The 24,504-nt window shown below is 41.6% G+C and overlaps 1 protein-coding gene across 1 annotated transcript; it reads right to left on the bottom strand.

Annotated features, from left to right (window-relative positions):
• Positions 1 to 3,489: 3,489 nt before the first annotated feature.
• LOC306932177 (sodium- and chloride-dependent GABA transporter 2) lies at positions 3,490 to 24,262 on the bottom strand (the record flags this gene model as incomplete). The annotated part of the gene is made up of 14 exons (XM_079513875.1): positions 3,490 to 3,855; positions 5,693 to 5,863; positions 6,584 to 6,684; positions 7,150 to 7,252; positions 8,249 to 8,386; positions 14,589 to 14,701; positions 15,922 to 16,046; positions 16,250 to 16,353; positions 19,703 to 19,837; positions 20,177 to 20,309; positions 20,910 to 20,997; positions 22,227 to 22,367; positions 23,865 to 23,999; positions 24,103 to 24,262. 14 exons carry the CDS (start codon positions 24,260 to 24,262, stop codon positions 3,745 to 3,747), a joined length of 1,758 nt encoding a protein of 585 aa, XP_079370001.1. The 3' UTR covers positions 3,490 to 3,744.
• Positions 24,263 to 24,504: the final 242 nt, after the last annotated feature.

Genomic DNA, 24,504 nt, shown 5'->3' with positions numbered 1-24,504 from the left:
ATGTACTGCCAATGTAATTCCAAAAACAAGTAATTTGTCATATAGAAATTTTTTGTATACTTAAGATCAAGGAATTCAATATGAAAAAAGATTATTGGGGCCTTTGCGGGACCATACGGGTATATCGATTTAGGATTTGCTTACCCGAGACACGCTGCAATTATAACAACACAGATTTTGGACCTGGATATGGTCGGGTCTCGGGTAGGGTCTCAGGTTTCTGGGTACGGGTGGGCCGGTTAAGACTTCTATACTCCCATTGCAGTCAGTCACTAATACCTAATCTGATGGGACTAAAGCACTGTTTCCCATCTGTGGGTCGGGACCCATCTGTGGGTCGCGGACACATTGTTATTATGGGTCCCCCTTAGTTTGTGTTTCCTATACATTTGGTTATTTGAAAAAAACAAATAGTGAAAATAGCCAATCTGCAAGCTCACAACGTGGCGCGAAGCGTCACGTTGTGAGCTTGTAGATCTGCAATTTTCACTAGTGAAAGGGAGAATATCTCATTTCTGTTTTGGGTCATGGGGCTGAAAGGTTGAACTGGCACTCTAAAGGGATGGAAGTGCAGAAAGCTGATCTCCAAGCAGCGGTCCAGTCCAGTGTAACCTAATTCCCCACATGTCATCTGATATCACCGTTCCAGTCTACGTAGAAAAACACTGAGGAACTCAGGAAAGGGCTTGTAAGCTCCTATACGAATATAGAAATAGAAAATAACTATTAATCAAGAAATACAGAGACTGGGCTTTTAAACAGCATTCACAGTGACTCTTCTCTGAGATATCTCATTGCATCCTTTGCTCATTAACTGTCTTGTAACAGAGAAGACAGTTGTTGTGGTCAGAATAAAGATGTATGACGTCTCCTGTTTCAGAGACTTTTTGCACTTTGTTTCTAGCGTCCTACTCTGTGACTAGCACTCCCAAACTAAGATTTATTTTTCTTTATTTTTTTCCCCTCCCTTTGTGAGCTATAAGGGCGCCGATCAATACTGTGGAAGTTGTGGTTGGCCCGGCTCCCAGCGGTATGGCACTAAGGGCAAAGGAAATGGTAAAGAACAAGCTGTACGTAATGACGCGTTAATGACGCAGAGAGGACCTTTAAAACAAAATAACAGACTGCACTACGCTGTGTTTCAGCCAAGGCCGCCGTCCAAATGCTCTTCAGCTGAGCCGGTGGGGGGGAAACATTACATTTTTGCAACCTAGGCACATTGGTGCCCATGAAATATCACACTTAAATCCAATCAAAACTGTTTCTCTGTGAAGCTACCAAGTGCATAAGCATCTCATGGGAATGAGAAACAATTTGATTTACTGTTTTTGCCCCGTTTTATTTGACGGTATTTCCTCTCGGAGGCTTTCTTGTACAAATTGAACTTAATGGTTTTGTGTTATTTATACATTAACATTAGCCTCAAATTGGTGGTGTTTATTGGCACCATCTGTTTTATCTGTAGATGAACCAGTTTGTACTGTAAGTTTAAAAGATTACAATATGTTTAAGGATAGTTGTATTGTATACCATAGGTGTGTGTGTTAACATTTTTGGTTGGTTTTGTGCATATATGTACAGTATATGTTTATGATTTGTGTTCTCTTTAAAAAAAACAAAATCTTGTGCTCTACATCTTTTAGGCACCATGGTCAACAATGCACATTTCTAAATAATAAAAATCGTTTATAGGTCTATAGTGGTTGTGCATGTATTTCCTATTTCTTGGTTTATGAGCGAAAATGTCTCTGTGCCTCCAGAATCACTGGTGTAGGGGTTAAATGCTGCCATTGCCTAGCCTCCCCAGTCTCTCTTAAAAATAATAAGACATCTTTTTTTCTTGTTGACAAAAAGCTAATAAGCAAATACAACTGTTTTCTTCCCCTACTGTTGAATACATTTCCTTTCCACCACAAAGCCTGCTCTATGGAAAGGTTGTTTTATTGAAGCCACAATTTCCTACATTAAGCCCCAGAAATGCTATCTCATGCACACATTGTACTTTTTGCCAGAGGCGTATCTACAATAAGGCGAGGGCAGGCGTCCGCCATTTCTGGCCTGGCCAAAATCCATACAATGAGAAAAAAAGAGGACAAAAACAAGACATGAGAACTATTAGTGGACAGCTGATTGGCCGTCGCGGTAGAGCGCGACCCTCAATCACCCATTGGAATGTAAATGCAAGCCTTTCAGCCTTTGTATCCTACTCGTCTGGCAGGTATATCTCTTTGAAAACCTTTAGTGCTACGATTGTGCGCGGGGAGACGACAATTAACACATCTTGCCTGTCCAAAATGTAATTCTTGCCTGCCCAAAATGTAACGCCACTGCATTTTGCTAAAATTTTTGGTTAATTAATTCCCTCATTTTGTTAATTTGAGTGCACATTCTGCACAATATGGCCTACCTGCTAATCTCTGCCTGCCTCTCATGCACTCTCACTTGGCCACCACACCTCAGTGAATATAACCCTATTCCAACACACACACACACACACACACACACACACGCACGCGCGCGCGCTGTCCCCTGCTCTCTCACTGCCCACCCCAACCGCACCCTCAATTATACACTTCCTTCGATATAACCGTTTCCCAGACTCCACTGGACTGTACTCTTCTTGATTCCTTGGGGTCCATGAAGTGTATATATAATGTCTGCACAAATTACACACAAACAAGGGAACGAAATGCATATCATGCACACAAGATAGCATTTTTATGGGTTGTAGTAAATCATGGCCAGCCCTCAATATTGTAGTATAACCCATTTTGGGCGGGAACTCCTTTTGGTGTTTTAAATTTAGCTATTGAAAAATAGCAGATCTACAAGCTCATAGCGCGCCACCGAGTGGCGCGCTATGAGCTTGTAGGTCTGCTATTTTTGAAAAATCGTGAAAATATTTATTTCAGAAAAATGGAGGATTTAGAAGATTTTTTTTAAATTTCGAGGTCAGGCCTAAATGGGAAAATATATAATATATATATAAGTACAATCCAAGGTTCTGTAGTACTCCTTTTCATTATTATTTATATGTCATCAGACATATAAATTCAGTGAAATATTTTGACTCGTTAAGTTGAGAATACACAAGCACATTGTGGAATAGTAGGCATTATTTGTTCAGTTCAGTTCACACAGTTCAGTTCCTGAATCATCAGAGGGTTCCAGTTGTTTTTCTCTCGATATTTACATAATATCTGTCAAGAAAATGGTAGACTTACTGTAGCTACTGGCTTGTCACCTAATAACATGATGGCAACAGTAAAGTCTACAGTCAGTGTTTTGACTGTACTGAATGTATACTCCCTTTATTCAATATGATGAAACATTCTCATAATAAGGCCTGACATGTATGGATTTGACAAGTATGGACTCTAAATAAAGTTGTGTGAGTTTTCTAATTGAATGACGAATTACTTGATTGTTAACAGATGGCAATCAGTTGCTGATAGTCAAATAACATTACATGACTGGCAATTTCTCTGGCTCAAAAAGAGGTTGCTTTAATCAATGGAAAATAAAATATAACTTCATATAAAATGTTTTTACACCCAATAGAAATACTGTGGCTTCTGTCCTGGGTAAATAAAGTTAACATTTTCATCAGAATCACCGTACACTACCATTTTGCAGTTAATACATGGTAATTGCTTTGGCACATGCATGGCACAGTGACAATCATTAAAAGATGAATCCAGGATTGCGGTATACACACACAGGAATCACAAGACTTTCATTAGCTTATCCCTTTCCATTTCTTGCTTCCATCTCTGCTTCTGAGCTCATGTGGTGTAGCAGAGCATTTGTCTTCTGGGTCAGCAGGTCGGCTGGCTCACATAACAAATGGAATCGCTATGAGTAAAGAGACAAAATTTACATGACCCATTATTCCATGAAATTCGTGTTACGGTCGGCGAAGCAATATGTGGCTAATAAGACACATGGACTTGTGACTTTTGTTCCTAATAATATCAATCTTTCCTCGAGGGACTGGATTTTTCAACTCAATCTGTGCTTTAGTTTTAAGTCTGCATGTATATTTCTTTCATACTGCAGGCTTACTAAAATCAATGTCATCCTGCAGTGGCTCCCAAAACGAAAATCAAACAAGTCACATCATGCTTTGCCAGCTTTGGTCACTGCCACTGGTCAGCAGTAGAGTCAATAATACTGTGAGTTGTAGTCTTGGATTAGCTGCATGCCAGATTACCAGTAGCCTATGGTCCTTTCAAGTTTCCAGTGTAGACTCCTTTGATACTGTCTGCATATTTGGAGCTGTTCAGTGGTGTGTATAGGCTACTACGCTGGAACCATCAATCACAATAGCCTCATAAAACGATAGTTGCATAGTCTTTCATCTATTCTATCTAGGTAGCATTGAGGCTATATGCTTGTGAGATAATAATAATAATGAATTGCATTTTTATAGCACTTTTCCAAGTGCTCAAAGTGCTTTACAATGGTTCATTCATTCATACATTGGGAGGTGAAGCGGCGAACAGTCAACGCCAGTGTCCTCACTTCCCACATTCACACACCAATGGTGGCAAGCTCACACCAACCGACTCATTGGAGGCAATGTAGGGTTCAGTGTCTTGCCCAAGGACACTTCGACATGTAGACAGGAGGAGCCGGGATTCGAACCGCCGACCCAGGGATCATTGGACACCCTAAATAGAGATAGCATTGTCCTACCACAAAAGTGATGTATTCTCACTTAAAAAGTGCTGACATACTTTCAGTAAAATCAATACTACTGTTTTTGTTATTCAAGGAGTGTAGGGCAGGCTAATGAGTTGAGTTCCATTATTCACTGAAAATTGAGCAGCTCCAGGATTTGGCCACCTAACATCTTAAGTTGAGACAAACATATTTGTGATGCAAACAACACAGTAGCGTTGCATTTTTGAGACGGACTGTATACGGTGATAGGCCTATCTTTTTTCAGTTGTAGGGCAAAACCATCTATTGTAGACAGTGTAGGGACCTGCAACGTCATCCACCATCTTATGGAAAAATGAAGAAGCACCTTTGTTCTCTTTGTTTGCAACTCCAACGCACGCGTAACATAGTACATCCCTACATGTATATTTGCACGTAGCCACGTACTAGGGCATACCTGACGAAGACACGCTAGGGTCGAAACATTGGGTCAAGTATCTTGGGAGCTCAACAAAGAAAGATTGTTCTTTTGTTCTTTTAGCTACATCACTGTAGCTAAAAGAACAACATTCAAATCATCCTCTGATTTCCTTCTCACGGAGACATGCTGTCTGTTTGTAATTATTGACTTAGTTGCCAATGTTTGTGAACAGTTTGTTTTCTACTAATAGTAGTGACAGCATTTGACTTATTCCTGTAGGCTCCTAGGTGGAGTGACAGCATTTACTACTAGTAAATTGCTGTTGAGATGGCATTTGGGGTTTTATGATTTTCCTTGGTAGATAGCTCAATGAGTTATGAGTTAGCCATAAAATTATAGACAAGCAACAAGTCTTGAGGCCCTCATCGCCATATAACATTCATTCTGAAGACTTTAGTTAGCAGGGCAGGCACAAATAAAAATGACAAAATGGTAATGTTGCTGAGTTGAATCAGCTGGGGACTGCATCGGCACGATGTTAATTATTCAAGGTATCTATCTCAAATTAATTATTACAAAATGTTACTAACTTCTGTACTCTCTCACCTGGCGGAGGGTCCCTGGCCCAGTGGCCAGTTTCATCAGTGCCCACCCTGGTATAAGCACAATGGAGGAGAGCGCAAATAGCCAGCCCATAACGTAGGCCCATACTGGATAGACATACCAACGGTTGAAAGTCAGGGGCTGGTACTCCACTAAGGAACATATGAAACAGATCTGAAAAATAAGAAAAGAAATCACACCTGTGTGAACTGAGTGGTGCAACTATACATTTATTGTTATAGTTACAGTACTGTATTGTAGTGTACTGTGCGGGGGTCCCCGGAACATCCAGACCCCCAGGAACGCGCCCCAGGGTGCCGGCCCGGTTCCAGCGAGCCGCCCGCGTCCGAAGCGGTAGAGAAATGACAGAGTTACTGTGTGGGGGTCCCCGGAACATCCAGACCCCCAAGAACGCGCCCAGGGGGGGGAGGTGTCCGGTTCCGGCGAGCCGCCGCACGTCCGAAACGGTCGAGAAATGACAGAGTTACCATGTGGGGGTCCCCGTGGGGTCCGTGTGGTGGTCCCCGGGGGCTCCACGGAACAGCCCAGGAACGGCCCAGGGCTCGTACTGTAGTGTACTCTGTGCCACTTTTAGGACTTTACTCTGTGCTGTACTCTACTGGCCACTTTAGGTGTTGCAGCTATCCGTGCTCAGACATACAGACAGACAGACACAGAGACAGACACACATCGCTCAAAAAACAAAATTGTTTTAGATTAGATTTTTTTGTGACTTAAAATATAGATAAGGGCCATTCCCAAGCAAGACTGACATTATTCAAAAAAAGAGCATGCAGGCTAAAAGAGCACAGCCTGGGTAGTCTTTGTCACCACCAGTCCAGAACCACACAGTTGTGAACCACTATAGCTACAGATAATGTTGCTTCAACTCACCAGAGAGACCAAGGGGGTGAGATAGAGCCAGCAGAGTTTGAACATGGGATTGGGGCGCACACCCGTCATGTCATGTATGATGCCACACATACGATCTGCTCCTGATAACAGAATTAAATTTGGTACAGGGCCGTTATGTTATGGACAGAGGTTTAATAGCTGTTGAAAAGTTTGGACACTGCGCTTTGCTTGTGAAGGATTATGTATGTATTTCTGAAATAGAATACCCACCAGGGTAGGTACCCTCACAAAAACATGCAGTAATCCTGGTCTCTAAAACTACCTCCCCCTGGCCAGCCGGGGCGCCTGATGGAGGGGAAAGGAACTGGTCGGAATAACGTGTTCCTTCCACGCGCTACGTCCGGCCAGGGAATTTCCCCCCTGTCAGGTGAAAAGAAGCAGCTTGGACTCCTCATGCATAGAAGGAGGCATGAGGTCAGTCCGCTGCCCCCCCAGGTTGGCAGAGGAAGTGTAGCGCCCAGGATTACATTAGATAATTGGCACTGGGTGAAAAAACTGGGTTGCAAAATCGTGGGATAAAAATTATTTAAAAAAAGAATACCCACCAAATATCCAGCCCAAAGCCAGGGACTCAAACACAGCAAGAAAGAGAAGGCAGGCTCCATTGCAGGCATAGTAGTCCATTAGCTGGAACACATACATCCCCCCCTGGTGGCGAGAGAGAGACATGAGGTGTGTTCATTTTCTCTAGTTTGGTGTCACACCTGAACCTAACATAGAAATGTTAAAATAGCTTTCCCAGGGTTGTAGTTGAGAATATGAGCTTTAGTTTTCTTTCTTTTGGTCACCCACCGTGCAAGCTTTTAATTTTGCTACTATTATGAAAATGGTAAATGGTGCATTTATATAGCACTTTTATCCAACACGCTTTACATTCACCCATTCACACACCGACGGCGGAGGAAACCATGCGAGGCACCAACCTGAAACACCAGGAGCAATTAGGGGTTCAGGGTCTTGGTCAAGGACACTTCGACACTAAATCTTGGGGAGCCTGGGATCGAGCTGGGAACCCCACAGTTCCCATCCGGCTGCTCTACCGGCCATTCTACCCCTGAGCCACTGCCACCCGTTGAACCTCTCTATCCCACTTCCCACCTTTAACCCATTCTGGGCGGGAACCCCTTTTGGTGTTTTAAAGCATTGTTATACTTTAGCTATTGAAAAATAGCAGATCTACAAGCTCATGAACTTGTAGGTCTGCTATTTTTGAAAAATCGTGAAAATGTGGCCCAAATGTTTGAATATATTCTTTCAGAGCGAACGTTTTTTAACTCAAATCCTTGCTTCTGGAACAACACATTTTCAGATGGGGGTCTGCAGCCAAATACAGATAATTCTGGGGGTCCTTGACATGAAATATTGAGCACCACTGACATAGAAACATAGGTATTTCAGAAAACTGTCAGAATTTAGAAGACATGTTTTAAATCTCGACGTCAGGCCTAATTGGGTTGAGGACATTTATATGTCTCAATATTGCCAATGGCATTTTAAAATTGCATTTAGATTTATTTTGTGACGGTCACTTTGCTACTATGTCTATGACGGCCTTATTGGCAACAGGCAGGCATTGTTAGCTTGTTACCAGCTTGTGTGATATATAGGCCTTTATCAATAATAATAATAATAAGAAATAGTGACCTCAGTGACCATCAGGAGCTGAGAGAAGAAGCATGTGACGCAGAATATGAGAAGGAAGATCTCCCGTCGGCCTGTCCTCCGCAGTACTGTGGGAAACATATCTGTAATGGATGTCATCACCACCTCCATTGCAACGAACTGAAATAAATCACAATGAGAATGAGAGAGAATGAAATGTAATGACTATAATGACTTTAAATGCCTGATTTATACACCAAAAAAAGAAAAAGAAAAAAAGCAGATAGCAGAAAATCAGATGCAACCGTATATTTGACCTTGGGTTTGTCACACAGGCACCAAATGGAGGTGAAAGTTGTGAAGGTTGTGAAAGTGTGCTAGGTTGACATGGTCCTTCTGTGTCACGGTGTATAGATTTCACAATAATAGCCAAAATATTGTGGTCAGTTTGGGCACAGCATTGCAAGCTCCTGGTTGGTCCTCAAGACACATACAATTCAGACAAGCCTATAGGGAAGCAATTACTTCACAGGTTTAGTGGGATGTATGTATGTATGTATGTATGTATGTATGTATGTATGTATGTATGTATGTATGTCACTCATTCTTGAGATGAGGGACAAAAGTGGAAAAAACATGTCCCACACATAAGAGCCTTATTTATGTTAAAAATAAATTAATTCATAAAAATAAAAGCACTTGCAAAGTTAAATGTAATACAGTTGTGTATTATTATGCCATTAATTTCATTATATATTTTTTCATATGCCATCTAAATTAGTTAAAAGCAGGCACTGTACCCAAAAAGGCCTGTATTTAGCCTGTCCCCAGCAAGTTGTCACAATTTCAAACTGCCAGTGTATAATACTGTCACAATCACATAAATATACATACTAAATGAAAGTAGATTGTCAACAACATAGCAAACAATATACACAGTTAATTTTAATTAAATTAAATATCTCATATCAAATGTGTGTCCCACGTCTCCGTCAACTCCGTCAGGTTTTTTGAAAGTCTTAAATTAATCAGAAAATATTGTCGACAGATTTAGCCTGAAGACTCCTTTTCCAAGTCCTGTTTATATTTGTTGCAACAGTGGAGCACCTGGTCTGACAAGCATTCAATTGTTTGATATTTTAAACAAACAATGTTGATATCAATGTGGTCACAGCTTTTACATGTCAACTCCGTCAGGACATTATTATGATCTTTGTTAAGAATTCCAAAATAATGTTTAGTATTTTAGTTTAGGGTTAGGTTTAGCTAACAACTGAAGAAAAACTAAATGGATAAATTGTACTACAGAGGGTTAAGATGAAAACAAATGCCATTTTGTCAACTCCGTCAGACGTCAACTCCATCAGGTTTTGTGTCTGACGGAGTTGACATGTATCTGACGGAGTTGACAAAAGTGTTCCCAAAACAATAAAATGATAGTTTTTGAATAATGGGAAGTATTCTAATTTGCCAGACAGTTAGAGCATGCCTTAAGGAACATTTTTGGCTATAGGGCCATCACAGATTTGTCTCGTGGTGACCATGGCAGCCATCTTCCAAAATGGCCGCCACCTGATGTTATTTTACAATAACTCAAGTTCTACACCACCTAGGATCTTGATTCTGGTGACTAATATTACATTTTCAAGGATGAGGGATACAGTGGTACAATTTAGATTTTCCCTATGACCATGGCAGCCATTTTTCAAAATGGCCGCCACCTGCTGTTATTTTACAATAACTCAAGTTTTAGACCACCTAGGATCTTGATTCTGGTGACTAATCATACATTTTAAAAGATGAGGAATACAGTGGTACTATTTAGATTGGTCCTGTGACCATGCCAGCCATTGTTTTTCAAAATGGCCACCAACCTGCTGTTATTTTACCAATAATTCAAGTTATAGACCACCTAGGATCTTGATTCTGGTGACTAATCAATGTAATCATACATTTTAAAAGATGAGGAATACAGTGGTACTATTTAGATTTGTCCTGTGACCATGGAAGCCATTGTTTTTCAAAATGGCCACCAACCTGCTGTTATTTTACCAATAACTCAAGTTTTAGACCACCAAGGATCTTGGATCTGGCGACTAATCATTACATTTTCAAGGATGAACTTTCTCTGGGAGGGGTCAGGGCTTATTTCAGGTGCAGGTTGAGTTGCTACTGACAGGACATTACAGTAGGTGGGCTTTATGGCCTTTGACTTGTCCCTTTCAGGCACAGACGCACAGTTTGACTTCACTGGCCACTGCAGGGAACTGTGGGGGAGAAACTTTGGTCTCTTGACACCCCGATTAGGTTCAGGGTTTTTTTGGTAGAGACTTGCCTTTCATGACATCGTTGCTGCAGCAGTTGATGTCCTTACTGCGAGCGGTGGCACACTCTGGGTCTCTTGGGCGTTGTATCTTGGTGGCCTCCTGCCAGTGTTTCTCCGTCCTCATGAGCTCTGTGTTCTGGGGCTCTTACATTGTCTTGGCTGGAGATTGCTTTCCTGCAGGGTCCAGCCCAGTCTTGTGCAGATGGCTGCTGGCCCACCTGGAGGCCCCAACCTCAATTGTTTGGTTGGTGTGATTAGGTGGGGTGGTCTTCCCCAATCAGGATGAGGGGTTTGACCCTTTCAAACCGTTGTAGCGGCAGTCTGGCCAAGTGTCTGTATTTAGTTGTGAGGCTAGATACAGGATACGATTGCTCACCCAGCCCCAGGTGACTTGAGGTGAAGGCTCCTTTGATTTGGTAACATTGCTTTGGTTGACATGCTGGGGACACAGAGAACGACACTGATGCCTTCAGTGTCTGCACATCCTGCCTGATAGTTCTGAAGGCAGATCTTCAGGTTTTCCGTTGAGGCAGAGTCTTTCGCTCACTGTTCACCTCAAGCAGGACTTCAAGGTGTTTGCCTTTGCACAGGCTATATGGCTAGGACTCGTGCTTCAACCACTCCGAGAACTCCAACAGGGTGTTGGTTGCTCCTGGGCCACAGAGCATTGTGCGGCGGAATTCAACTCTTATCTCTGGTGGCAGCTTGTTGAGGAGTCGTGCAACTTGTGAGCCGCATCTAAGTGCTGTGTCTCCCTCTGGGCCTAGGGTTGTTAGCATGCCTACCAGCGACTGTACTTGAAGCGCAAACTTCTCAAAGGCCACCCCATCGCCTCGACAGATGTTGGCTGCCTCCAAGACACTTGCTATTTTCCGTAACACTAATTCGTGGGGCTGTCCAAACTTGTTGTTTAGGTGTCACCCGGGTCTCTGTTGGTGAAGTCGGGTCTATAGGTGGTCTAGAACATTATTAGAACGTTATTTAGTATGGGGATATTAATAAAATCTGGTAATAAATTCCTTACCAAGAATTTTCTTCACCAATGTGTTTGGAAGGGTGTCTACTAACATATCCCACATTGCTTTATATTCAACCACCCTATAGGGGAACTTTTGACAGCTGCTGAAAGTTGGGGTACCATTAACAACCAATATAAGGCAAAATGTTAATTATGCTTATAGCATGTGACATGTCAAACTAGGGGGTTTTCATGATTCTGAATGCATTCCAAGCATTAGCTATGCACGAAAAACACTCATTGGGCTGAAAACGGCCATAGCCGTCATCACAAATGTGATTAGGTCAGCACATTTGGGCACATTTGGGCAAGTGGATATGGCCGAATTTAGCCCAAGGAGTTTGACCCCTAGTTTGGCCATAGACCCCCTAGTTTGGCCATAGCCACTTGCCCAAATGTGCCCAAATGTGCTTACCTCATCACATCTGTGATGATGGCTATGGCCGTTTTTAGCCCAAGGAGTGTTTTTCGTGCAAAACTAATGCTTGGAATGGATTCAGAATCATGAAAACCCCCTCGTTTGACATACCACATGCTACTTAAAGCATAATGAAAATTAGAACATTTAGCCTTATATTGGTTGTTGATGGTACCCAACTTTCAGCAGCTGTCAAAAATTCCCCTAGGGTGGTTCAATAGAAACCAATGTGGGATATGTTAGTAGACACCTTTACAAACAAGAAAATTCTTGGTAAGAAATGTATTCCCAGATTTGACATTCTGATAATATTCCCTGACTAATTGGTAAAATAATAGCAGGTCCGCCATCTTTGAAAATGGCTGCCATTGTCACAGGATAAATCTAAATAGTACTACTGTATTCCTCATCCTTGACAATGTAGTATTAGTCACCAGAATCAAGATCCTAGGTGGTGTAGAACTTGAGTTATTGGGAAATAACAGAAAGTTGGCGGCCATTTTGAAAAATGTCTACCATGGTCACAGGACAAATCTAAATAGTACCAATGTATCCCACATCCTTGAAAATGTATGATTAGTCACCAGAATCAAGATCCTAGGTGGTGTAGAACTTGAGTTATTGTAAAGTAACAGCAGGTGGCGGCCATTTTGAAAAATGGCTGCCATGGTCACAGGGCAAATCTAAATAGTACCACTGTATTCCTCATCCTTGAAAATGTGGGATTAGTTACCAGAATCAAGATCCTAGGTGGTCTAGAACCTAAATCAGTTCAACTTGTCAACTCCGTCAGATGTCCGTCAACTCCGTCAGATGTTGGTCACATGATGTTTTTGTTAATTTCCAAAGAAATAGATGATTCAATGTCAAATATTTTGTGCTTATGTATTGAAACACCAACTGAAATACTACTTAATGATGCTTTTTATTTTTTTTAACATGGTTTTTATGTTATAATATTGAAAGTAAAGGTTGAAAATTAAGGATTTGAGAAATGGGATATTTCATAATAGTGTGATATTGGAATAAAACAATATTAAATTAATTGTATTACTTAACTTGACTACTAAAAGCCATTATAAGATAACTGAGGACTTTATAGTATTGTTGAAATTATCAAATTCAAATAAAAGGGATTTTAGTGTGTCTGACGGAGTTGACATAAATCAGTTATAAAGTGCATAAATGTCCCATTTTAGAAATAAATGTTATGCGAAAAACCTGTTCCTTCTCAAGATTGGTAGTTGAGACCTGTGTCTACAAATACATCCATTTCATTTTAATGGTTCTTAAAATAAAATAAAATCTGATTTGAAAAAGGTTTTGTCCCTTATCTCAAGAATGAGTGACGTATGTATGTATGTATGTATGTATGTATGTATGTATGTATGTATGTATGTATGTATGTGTATGTATGTATGTATGTATGTATGTATGTATGTATGTATGTATGTATGTATGTATGTATGTATGTATGTATGTATGTATGTATGTATGTATGTATGTTTTTTTTTGTTTTTTTGTACTGGTCCATCAAGATGAATAAAAACTCAAACAGGCTAAAGGATTCTGTGTGTGATAGCGGATGAGGGCACACAGCACACCCCACGAAAAGAACAGACAGACAAAAACCTATAGTCCTCCCGTCTCTTCTCCCAATCCTCGTGGATCGTATCTGTTCCAAAAAAGTCCAAAGTTATGAGTTATGGCTATTGGATTGTTTTTAAAAGTTGTGAAATTACTAAAATTGGCAGAAAACAAAGCTTTTGTTCTGCTGTGTGGTAGCTCTGTTCATGCTCTGAATCCACGCAATAGTCAGAGCAGAGCTAAGTGACAACGATGTGATCCCAACATATCATTTTGGGTACTTCTAATTCCGGCTTGTGGTTTCCTGCTTGATGACTACAAATCAGTGACTACAACATGATGTAAATTACCATCCGCTCTCGACCGGATCATGAAGCCGAAAAGGAACGCTTCCAAGGCTATGTGTACATCAGTCTTGTTCCCCAGTCAGTCCTTGAGGGGTTAATATTCATAAGGTCCTTGCAGACTGATGCGTTTGCCTAAAAACGCATCGGTCTGCAAGGACCTTATTGTTTGGTGTCGCATCATGTCAGTGTGTTTGTGTGGTCTGTTCTCTTCTGTTCACCTGTATTGACCCAGCCATGGGTTATATGCTACTGTCCTGCTTTTGGCTTCTCAACACACCAGTATTTGAGTATGGGTTCAACAAAATCATTGGGGTTATTAATAGCTCAACGTAGCAGTCAGTACTCTGCTCTGCTCTGCCTGATGACCAAAACTCCCCCGGGCCAAGAAGTGATGCCCTTTTAGGCTAGTGGGACAAGATGTTGGCTTGTTTCCACGCCGGAGAGATCTAATCCTTATTAATGCCTATCCTATGCCTATTAATGATGCATCTTATTCTAATTACTGACATACAATATAAAGGGGTGTTTCACAACAACAACAAAAGTCACTAGCCGAAAACCACAACATTTTGCAGTTCTTATTTTTGCATATACCGGTAGGTTAAAGTGATTTCACAGAAACCACTATGACCCACATATATTTCAGTATCAAATGTAGTCGTCCATTTGTATATCACCTAGCTCACCTGTGTATCCAGACCCAAGAGAATGATCATGAAAAAGAAACAGACAGCCCAGAGCTGAGGTAGGGGCATCATGGCTATTGCCTGAGGGTACGCAATGAAGGCCAGACCTGGACCTGAACAACAGAAACAGAAACACTGTGTAGTAGATCATTACCATTTTGTCATTGCACAATGTTATCCGACCATGAGCCGGTCCGGTGTATGCATCTGAGCCTCAGCCAAGGCCTGATGCAACAGGGCTGCACAGCCCAGACAGTGTCTCCTCAGAACTGAATTCTACTAAATAATAATAATAATAATACATTTTATTTATAAGGCGCCTTTCAGGGCACTCAAGGTCGCCGTACAACAGGTTAAAACAGTTTATACAAACATAGTTAAAAGCAAAACATAGCTAAGGTACAGCTTGCAGCAGAGGTCAGCCATATGCCTGCCTAAACAGGTGGGTTTTGAGGTGAGATTGGAAAATGGTGATAGAGTCCATGTTTCTAATATCAGGGGGGAGGGAGTTCCAGAGTTGAGGGGCAGAGCGGCTGAAGGCTCTTGACCCCATGGTGGAGAGACGGGCTGGGAGGACTTTCAGAGTGATGGAGGAGGCAGACCTAAGAGACCGGGTGGGAATGTTGACGTGGACAAGGTCAGACATCACCAGCAACAACAGCGTTTTGGCAGCAGAGTTTATTTCACGTTTGACATGGTGAGTTCCTTCAGCAGTGAGGAGGTCGCTGGCATGCAGTGCCAATTCAGCAGGCACAGTGGCAGTTACAGTCAGCTGGCATGATAACCCCTAACCAACTCACAGAGAATACATATATACAGTGATGTAAATAGGTTTTCAATGTAATGCGTCCCGGGATGCAGGGATGGTCTTTTAGATGAGTCCCATACAGGGACATTTTATGAGTCCCACTTCAACGATGTTAGGAGTCATATTTGTCATTTTTACAAATTGCAGCATTTAACTCCAATTTCATTTTATATGGTTATAATGTGGTTATATTCATGTAGAAAACAGAAGAAGAAATGATTATTATAACTAAAGCTAGCAAAATAAACTAGAATAGAAAACAGTACAGTAGTACAGTAGTGCATCCCGTGGGTGGTCGTTGTTTTATTGCGTCCCTTAACTATAAACTGCGTTTTGGGATGCAAAATGCACCCTATTTGAATCTCTGCATATATAATGACCTTCTGCTGCTACTCCTTACTGCTTCGCTGAGTCGTTTCTTGAATAATCCCACACACACATGGGATTATTATGACTTCTGTAGAAAAAGGATTACATCTTTCTATGTTTATGACATAAAACATAAAACATTGTGACTTGCGGTACCTGACTCTGCCACTCTGTCGATGGGAACACCCTGCTCGTGAGCCATGAATCCCAGCACTGAAAAGACGGCAAATCCAGCTACTATGCTAGTGGCACTGTTCAGCAAACACAGATATAGGCAGTCTCTGTAAAAAACATTATAAAAAAAACACACACACAGTCTTTAGCTTCAGATTTTACCTTGCAATAATTCACATCAACAGCTGTATTCTGGACATCTTACATTTGGTCATTTAGCACAGTTCATACAGCAAGCAGGCCTATAGTTATTATGGACCAGTATTAGACAGATCTTTTTTTCGTTGCTATGGATAACGAACATACTCGCCTGTAGCAGTTGTTGTTGTACGTGTTGTAGCTCCCTAGAACAGTCAAGGAACCCACGCCTACACTGTAAGAGAAGAAGATCTGGGCCACGGCTTCCATCCACACCTGTTTTAATACAAAGGTCACAATGAGAGATGCGAGATGCATTCCATCCACACCGGTTCTGATACAAAGGTCGCTGTAGCTCCCAAATCCTAAATTTGTGGCACTACTGGTTGCCGAACCAGTAGTGCCACAAATTTAGGATTTGGGCGCTACAGTCGCAATGAGAGACGCATGCATGAAGCAGTGGTGGAAAAAGTACTTAAGTAAAAGTATGTTTTACTTAACATGGACCGAAATCAGCCTATAATGTTTGAATTTATGGTATTCAGCAACAATGTTTAGAATGAGGGGTCTTCAACAGGGGTGTCCGTGACCCCTAGGGGTCCTCAGAGTTACTACTACAGGATGAGGGGGGGGGGCCTCCAAATCTTTGTGTGATAGGATTTTCTTCTTTATATAAACCACTTCAACACTATTCCGAGGAGAACTTTAGGCGAAAATAGCCGATCTACATGACACCGCCACATAAATGTGTGAAGAAATGTATTTCCTGTCCTGTTATGAATATCGAAAGAAAATGAAACAGAACATATTAGGTGATGATAACAAGGGACTGTATGGTTAAAATATGAATATGAATATGTAACTGCAAAATTTAGTGTACGGAAACGATATTTTGTTTTTGTGTAGTTATACTATGGTCATTCATTTTCTGTTGACAAGGTTTGATCATAGGGGGAGCTGTGGGGAAAAAGCATGTTAGCAATAGTTCCAGGAAGTGAGGTAACTATAAAAGTACAGGAAGTGAGGCAGTGACCAGGGATTCCATTTTAGGACAGGTATCACAAAGAGTGTTTGGTGGTGGTTTGTCAAAGAGACTCAAACTACAGAGTAGTGGGTCCGGAAAACCTCTGGAAGAAGAAAAGTTTGGTCAAGGAATATTTCTGAGGGTTTAGCTCTGAATCCCTTCAGAGCTTTTGGACAAATTAAGGCGAACCAGCTGTGGCCTCCTGACTTGAAGGTTTGGTGAGGAATATACTTTTTGTCCCCCTTTTTGAGCAATGCATTGCCTTTTTACTTTCTGACTTCTATCGATTGTTCCCCCTTTTTTTCCCCTCACTGTATATGTTTCTTTTCCCTTTTTACCTCCATTATGATGAATTCCTGTTCTGTTCTTTGTCTATATAGAAGTGTCTATTTGTACATCTCTAAATGTTTTGATGAATTGAACATGGTGGACCCTCTTGTAAACAAGTGTAATGCTTAATTGGGTCGTCCACTCACAGTTAACAGCCTTTGTATTGAGTTTGTGCTTGAAATGTACTGTAATTCTGCAAACTGTTAATACATATTTCAATCAATCAATCAATCAATTGAAGTGCATTATTTTTGTTTGGTCAAGTTTAAATCAGATAAACATACATATATGATATATACAAGCTCACAATGCCTTGCAGCACGAGGAGTTGTGAGCTTGTAGATCGGCTATTTTTGGCAAAGAGGTTTGGTGGGACTGGGGAGGGGGAAAAGAGCAGACCAAGTACAGAGTGAAAGGTCAAGTTTACTAAGTATTGACCCGGTTCATGTGTTTAAATGTCTGAAAATACAAGTCTATGACGCTATCTATTAATCTATGAGAAATCACAATTTAGCCATTCCTGAATAAAGTGCCTGGTGCTGGGAGTCTGGTGCAACGCACAGGGCCTGACCTGGTGAGACGTAGGAGGGGCCCGGACAGGAGTCAACCCACAGAGCCTAGTCCTTCCACGCGCCAGAATGGTACCTCCCAGTCCCGGCAGAGTAGTTCGGGAGGAACGGATTGTGTGGCCCTGGTTTTTCCCTAATGGGACTGATCGAGGGTAGCTACTGGGACGTAAGTCGGGACTTGATCACCCCGGCTGGGTCACCTGAGTGAGGGGTATGATGTTGGGAGACCCGAAACCCTGATGACCTTGGGATACATCACTGAGGATACGTCCCAGGTTCATCCATGTATTTTGTTTTTTTAGCCCCATATGCCCAGCTTTGTGTGTTTGCGTACCACGGAATGTGATAATTTGATTGGCTGAGCACGGAATGTGATGATCGGTGTATGATAAGAGCGCCCCTCACTTCACACAAGTGTGATTTTTTTTATACAATATGTAGTGCTTCATCTCTATCTCAGCTGAGTGAGGGGTCTTCGGTCTGAAAAACATTGAGCACGGGGGCGAAATCAGCCCTCAACGGCTTTTGACATACATAGTACAGGTGATCATATGTACTTTATGTCAGTTATACATTACTAACCCTACCCCAAACCATAACCTACAGTAGCCCCTCTCGGTACCCCCGTAAAGTTTCTGACATTTGGATGTTTACGTCTTTACGGAGGGTCCCTTTGCATCTATCTCACGCGGAATGGTATACAGGCGTACATACCTTCGGAAATGGCCGTGCTGCGGCCTTTGGGTGGGTGTGAGATGTTTCAAAAGAAGCATATATCTGCTATAGGAGACAACGGAAACCTCAGCGAATTTTCCTTTGGCGCAGAAGCCGTTAAGTATTTGTTTGACCGTTTTGGCTGGTCTGAAATTCTCTCTTCCTTCCTTGACTTCCTTATTGACATCCCATTGTACCGCCTCCAGCACCGGGGCTGGCTAGCTGCGCGTCCCTACGTTCCTGCCTCTGATCTACTCTGTCTCAGCTCAGCAACATCTCACACCCACCCAAAGGCCGCAGCACGGCCGCTTCCGAAGGTATGTACGTCTGTATACCATTTTGCGTGAGATAGATGCAAAGGGACCCTCCGTAAAGACGTAAACATCCAAATGTCAGAAACTTTACGGGGGTACCGAGAGGGGCTAACCATAACCCTAACCTCAGTCTTAACCGTCCATGTATGTCAGACTCTAGCCTGGGCACCATTCCATTTCGGGTATATGAACCGGTCGGGAGCGGATGATATCGTTACGTCATGTTATAGTATTGTTTTGTAGTCATCAATCTTCCGGAACTTCCTTTTCCCTCAAACCGATTTTTCTTAATAAAAGCTACGTAGGCTACGAGAGCTTTTATTGTTATTCTTCCGGTTTGAGGGAAAAATAAGTTCCGTTTGATTGTTCCTGCTTGATGACTACAAAACAATACTACAACATAACGATATCGTCCATTCCAGACCGGTTGTCACAGCACTTTTGGAACAGAGACCAAGCTTTCCTCCGAGGTGGAAAGCCTGGTGGGGCGAGGTTAGTCAGACTCAGTCTTAACCAGCCAGGGGAGGGGAAGCCTGGGTTGGTGAGATGTGAGGGTTCAGATCCTACTCTACCTGTGGGTTGGTGAGATGTTACGGTTCACCGGTTCAGATCCTAATCTACCTGTGGGTTGGTGAGATGTTACGGTTCACCGGTTCAGATCCTAAATCTTCTACCTGTGGGTTGAGGAGATGTGAGGGTTCAGGATAGAGGTAGTACACAACGCCTTGTAGAGCCCCTGGCAGAGTGAGTCCACGGATCAGAAGAATCAGTAACATTGCATAGGGGAAGGTAGCGGTGAAATACACCACCTGGAAATGATAATAGGTCGTTAGGATCTACTAAAAGGTGTGTCCTTCTACATTTTAACCCATTTTGACCTGAGATCAGATTCTAAAAATGTCTTCTACATCCTGACAGTTTTCTGAAAAAGCTATGTTTCTATGTCAGTGGTTCTTCGATTTTTCAAAAATAGCAGACCTACAAGCTCGTAGCGCGCCACTCGGTGGCGCGCTATGAGCTTGTAGATCTGCTATTTTTCAATAGCTAAAGCATAACATAATTCTAACACCAAAAGGGGTTCCCGCCCAAAATGGGTTTTAATAGTCAATACAGTGGCAGAAATACAGTATGTATTGGGCACAAAATACCTTTCCAGTTGACCGGACTCCTTTCCAAATACAAAAGTAGCAGATTGTCCACATAGCAACGAGGCATAACAAAATCTCCCATCTGATGCTGCCCACCTCTTCAATACCTCCTGAGATGGCCAGCACTCGTCGCCTGGACAGACAGAAAGACAGATTGTACAAAGAAGGGATGCATTTAAAGTGTCTGAAATGGCCGATAGATCGTGAAAGCCTCTACTAATAATAGCAATAGTTTCCTGTATACTTCCATCAATTTCACCACTTTTAAGTAATTTGTCACAGTCACAATTAAATGCATACTCTTCAACGATCCTCCAAATTAAAGCGCATGTTGGATGTATCGGCATACAGTTTTGATTTCTAATAGAGGCATTACAAGTTACTTGTTTTTTTTTAACCCATTTTGACCTGAGATCAGATTCTAAAAATGTCTTCTACATCCTGACAGTTTTCTGAAAAAGCTATGTCGTTCTTCGATTTTTCAAAAATAGCAGACCTACAAGCTCGTAGCGTGCCACTTGGTGGCGCGCTATGAGCTTGTAGATCTGCTATTTTTCAATAGCTAAATTATAACATAATGTTTAAAACACCAAAAGGGGTTCCCGCCCAAAATATAAGTTCAGCTCTATAGTAATCACAGTGTGCAAATCTGGGCCTGTAGTGCAAAGTAGCAGGAACAGAATGCAAATTGGTTTTGTTTGTTAATCTATAATCTTCCTTTATATAAACATACTCCCAGAATTCTGTGGCAGCAGAGGTGGTGTTGGTAAGGTTAGCCCATTTGTTGGAACCATTTTGTGACGAGAAGTGTACACAATTATCTGGTGGAGTAGAGAGAAAATGTTTAACTTGGTTATCATAATAAATTATGGTGATAGTGTTAATGATCATTTCAATCTTTTATTTATTTATAGTGCACTTTTATTTAAAGAAGCATTCAGTGATTTGGGTGATTTGGAAAAATACCCGGTCCACCCGGTAACAAGATGTGCACATGCACACGCTCTACAGTGGGGGAAGTACAAAGACCAACAGCATGTGCACCAAGGCCCGCCCCACTCGATCATGATTGGAGGAAGGCCCCTCTCATCCTGATTGGATGAAGGCTTTGCCACCCAAACCAAACAAAAAATCACACCCGTGTGAACTGAGTGGTGTAAGGTATAGCCTGTCTGACGTAATGAAATCATGTCTGACGTAATGAAATCACACCCGGGTGAACAGGGTGAACATAGCAACCATGCTCATTTTTTCTGCACTAACAAAGCCAGTTGTAGGAGTTGTTTACACCACTCAACTAACAAAGCCAGTTGTAGGAGTGGTTTACACCACTGAAAAATAAGAAAAAATAAGTGATATTTGAATTAAGTGAAATCACTGAATATACCTTTAATGAAAGTGACATTTGAGGAGCTTTGATTGATGTGTTAATTAATCGCAGACACTGCAGGATTTAAGCAGTTCTATGGTTGAATGTGTTTTAATAATATACATGCGTTACTTGTTTTACATTAGTAATTAGTGATTACCTTTTTTATTTAATTAGTGTGTAACAGTTCTACTAATTATGACATTGCGCTCACAAAACACAAGAATGGGCTTGTAACACACCCATTTAGGCCTGACGTCGAAATGTAAAAAATGTATTCTATATTCTGACAGTTTTCTGAGATACCTGTTTCTATATCAGTGGTGCTCAATATTTCATGTCAAGGACCCCAAAAAGTATCTGTATTTGGGCATGGGCACCGACCCCCCCATCTGAAAATATGTTGTTCCAGGAACCCCTCGGAAGCAAAGATTTGAGTCAAAACGTTCGCTCTGAAAGCGAGTGCCGCGCTATGAGCTTGTAGATCTGCTCTTTTTCAATAGCTAAAGTGTAACATAATGCTTAAAACACAAAGGGGTTCCCACCCAGAATGTAACTGGGCGGATGTAGATCGGATCAGACAGGCTTTCAAGTGATATTATGTTATAATATCTGTTATATGGGGCTATATGCATAGCCTCAGTTTGTGTAAAACATTGAGAGACTACAGTACAGTCTTACCTGTGTTCCAGAGGTTGTTACAACTAGCCCAGGGGAGCTGGGAGTTGAAGGATAAGACGAGGTACAACAACCCCCAGGCCAAAATAATAATGTAACACATACAGCTGTAGAAGAGAATCAGCTGCCCTGCATAGCCTATACCTGTTGGGCAAAATGTATTTATCATTTTGACAGGTCGTCGGCTTTGCACATACACTTAAATGGAGTTGGTATAGGCCATAAGATATAAAACAACCAAATTATACAAGATTTGGCAAATAAGACAGAACAGAAAATACATATGGAAATGTATAGACATGGGAATGTAAAATGTATTATGTGCATTAGTTTTGCACTGATTGCAATACAAATCTGCAGCAATTCAGTTAAAACAAATACATGCATGTGCACGCGCGCGCGTGTGTATAGGCTATGCCTTATAGAAGATCTTCAGTGACACAGTAGAGAACTTGTTTAAATATTAATTTGTTTTAAATGTACCAAAGAATGCCATCTTGAGGGCAGTGAGTCCATAGCTACTGTGTTGTCAATGTTTACCGGGTACCATGCGAACATTAACGTAATGGTTTTACTAGTTATTTAAGTTATGTATTTAGAATTCAGTTTACATTCCCAATTTATTTTAGTTTAACTATATTGGCTCCAATACTACGGAATTACAAAGGTACCAAGTTAAAATGTTTGCTATTGCTGTTGGACTTTTTTAATTGACCATGAAGCCCCCCTGGGAAGCATAATGTCCTATTCCATTCTGTGAGTCCAATTGGCTGGTTAAAGGGTGAAGTGGTTTGTGATTTTTTTTTTAGCCAGTGTGACCTAAAGACAAAAATTTCACTTTTATGCCTTGACCACCATCAATGTCACCACCATCAATGTCACCACCATCAAATCCCTTTCCATCTTGACTGTGGAAAACAACATGGTAGATGTCGCAAATTGGTGCTATATCGCTATGAATTACAAGCGGGGTGGGCAACTTTGATGGTGGAGAGGGCCACTATATTTCCACACACTTTTTTTCATAATTGCCCTACTAATATTCTAGCAAAGATCCGCTATATTTAAATTGGAATCCTGGAAAGTAAAATTTTATTTTATTTCAAATTCAAAGTTAAACGTATCTTGTCAATGGTCATGTCAACCTTATGAACTTAAATACAAATACATTGGACATAGAAAAAAGACTAACATTTTAATACTAGTCATTAAGTCACTAATAGAGACTGAAGTAATTAAAGCGGGTTGTGTTTGCATGTTTGGAATTGTAACAGCTGAAAGCAATAATATGTCGGTATTGAGATATTAACGTCCTGCAGTCCACAACCCATTTTGACCTGAGATCAGATTCTAAAAATGTCTTCTACATCCTGACAGTTTTCTGAAAAAGCTATGTTTCTATGTCAGTCTTTCTTCGATTTTTCAAAAATAGCAGATCTACAAGCTCATAGCGCGCCACCGAGTGGCGCGCTATGAGCTTGTAGATCTGCTATTTTTCAATAGCTAAAGCATAACATAATGCTAACACCAAAAGGGGTTCCCGCCCAAAATGGGTTGGTGGAGGTGGGGGCTGCATGTGGCCCCCGGGCTGGGGGGTCGCCACCCGCCTAGTTGCCCGGTGTTGCCCATGTATGAATTTACCTTCGGCCAGTGGACACAGCTTCCTCCAGCAGGTGACCCCCCCTTCCTGGGTGTACTGTCCCATGGCAGTCTCCAAAAGGAAGAGGGGTACGCCACACGTTGCCACAAATATCAGGTATGGCAACAGGAACGCACCTGAATGTACACAAAGCATCACTAATACCTTGAATGAATCATGACGGGTTAAACATTTTAAAAAACCTTTTGCAAATCAGTTGTTCTCAACAGACAGACTCACCCCCTCCATTTTTGTAGCAGAGGTATGGAAATCGCCACACGTTGCCGAGGCCGACAACGTTCCCAGCCACAGCCAGGAGAAATTCCGCTTTGCTGCCCCAGTGTCCTCTTTCTTCAATTATTACCTCTTCTGTCCGTTCAACTGTGCCTCTTTTCAACATTTTCAGAAGCTTTGTCTATAGGAGCTCGGTCTTGGTTTATATATCTTTCCTAGATGTTCCTTCTCTTTGTCCAGGTTTTTGTTGGCAGGTCTACAGTGTGCCTTAATTTGGAACGGAGATTGTAATTTAACTTTAGATGACCAATTCCTGCCTCTTTGTAGTGTTGTGTAGTCAGAAGAGCGGTCTTTGACAATGTGGTCATGTTCAGTCAGTCAATGAGACACTGTTAAGTGAACGATAAC

This window comes from Electrona antarctica (genome assembly GCF_951216825.1).
Source record: "Electrona antarctica genome assembly, chromosome: 11".
NCBI lineage: Eukaryota > Metazoa > Chordata > Actinopteri > Myctophiformes > Myctophidae > Electrona > Electrona antarctica.
This window is presented reverse-complemented; position numbering and strand designations above follow the sequence as displayed.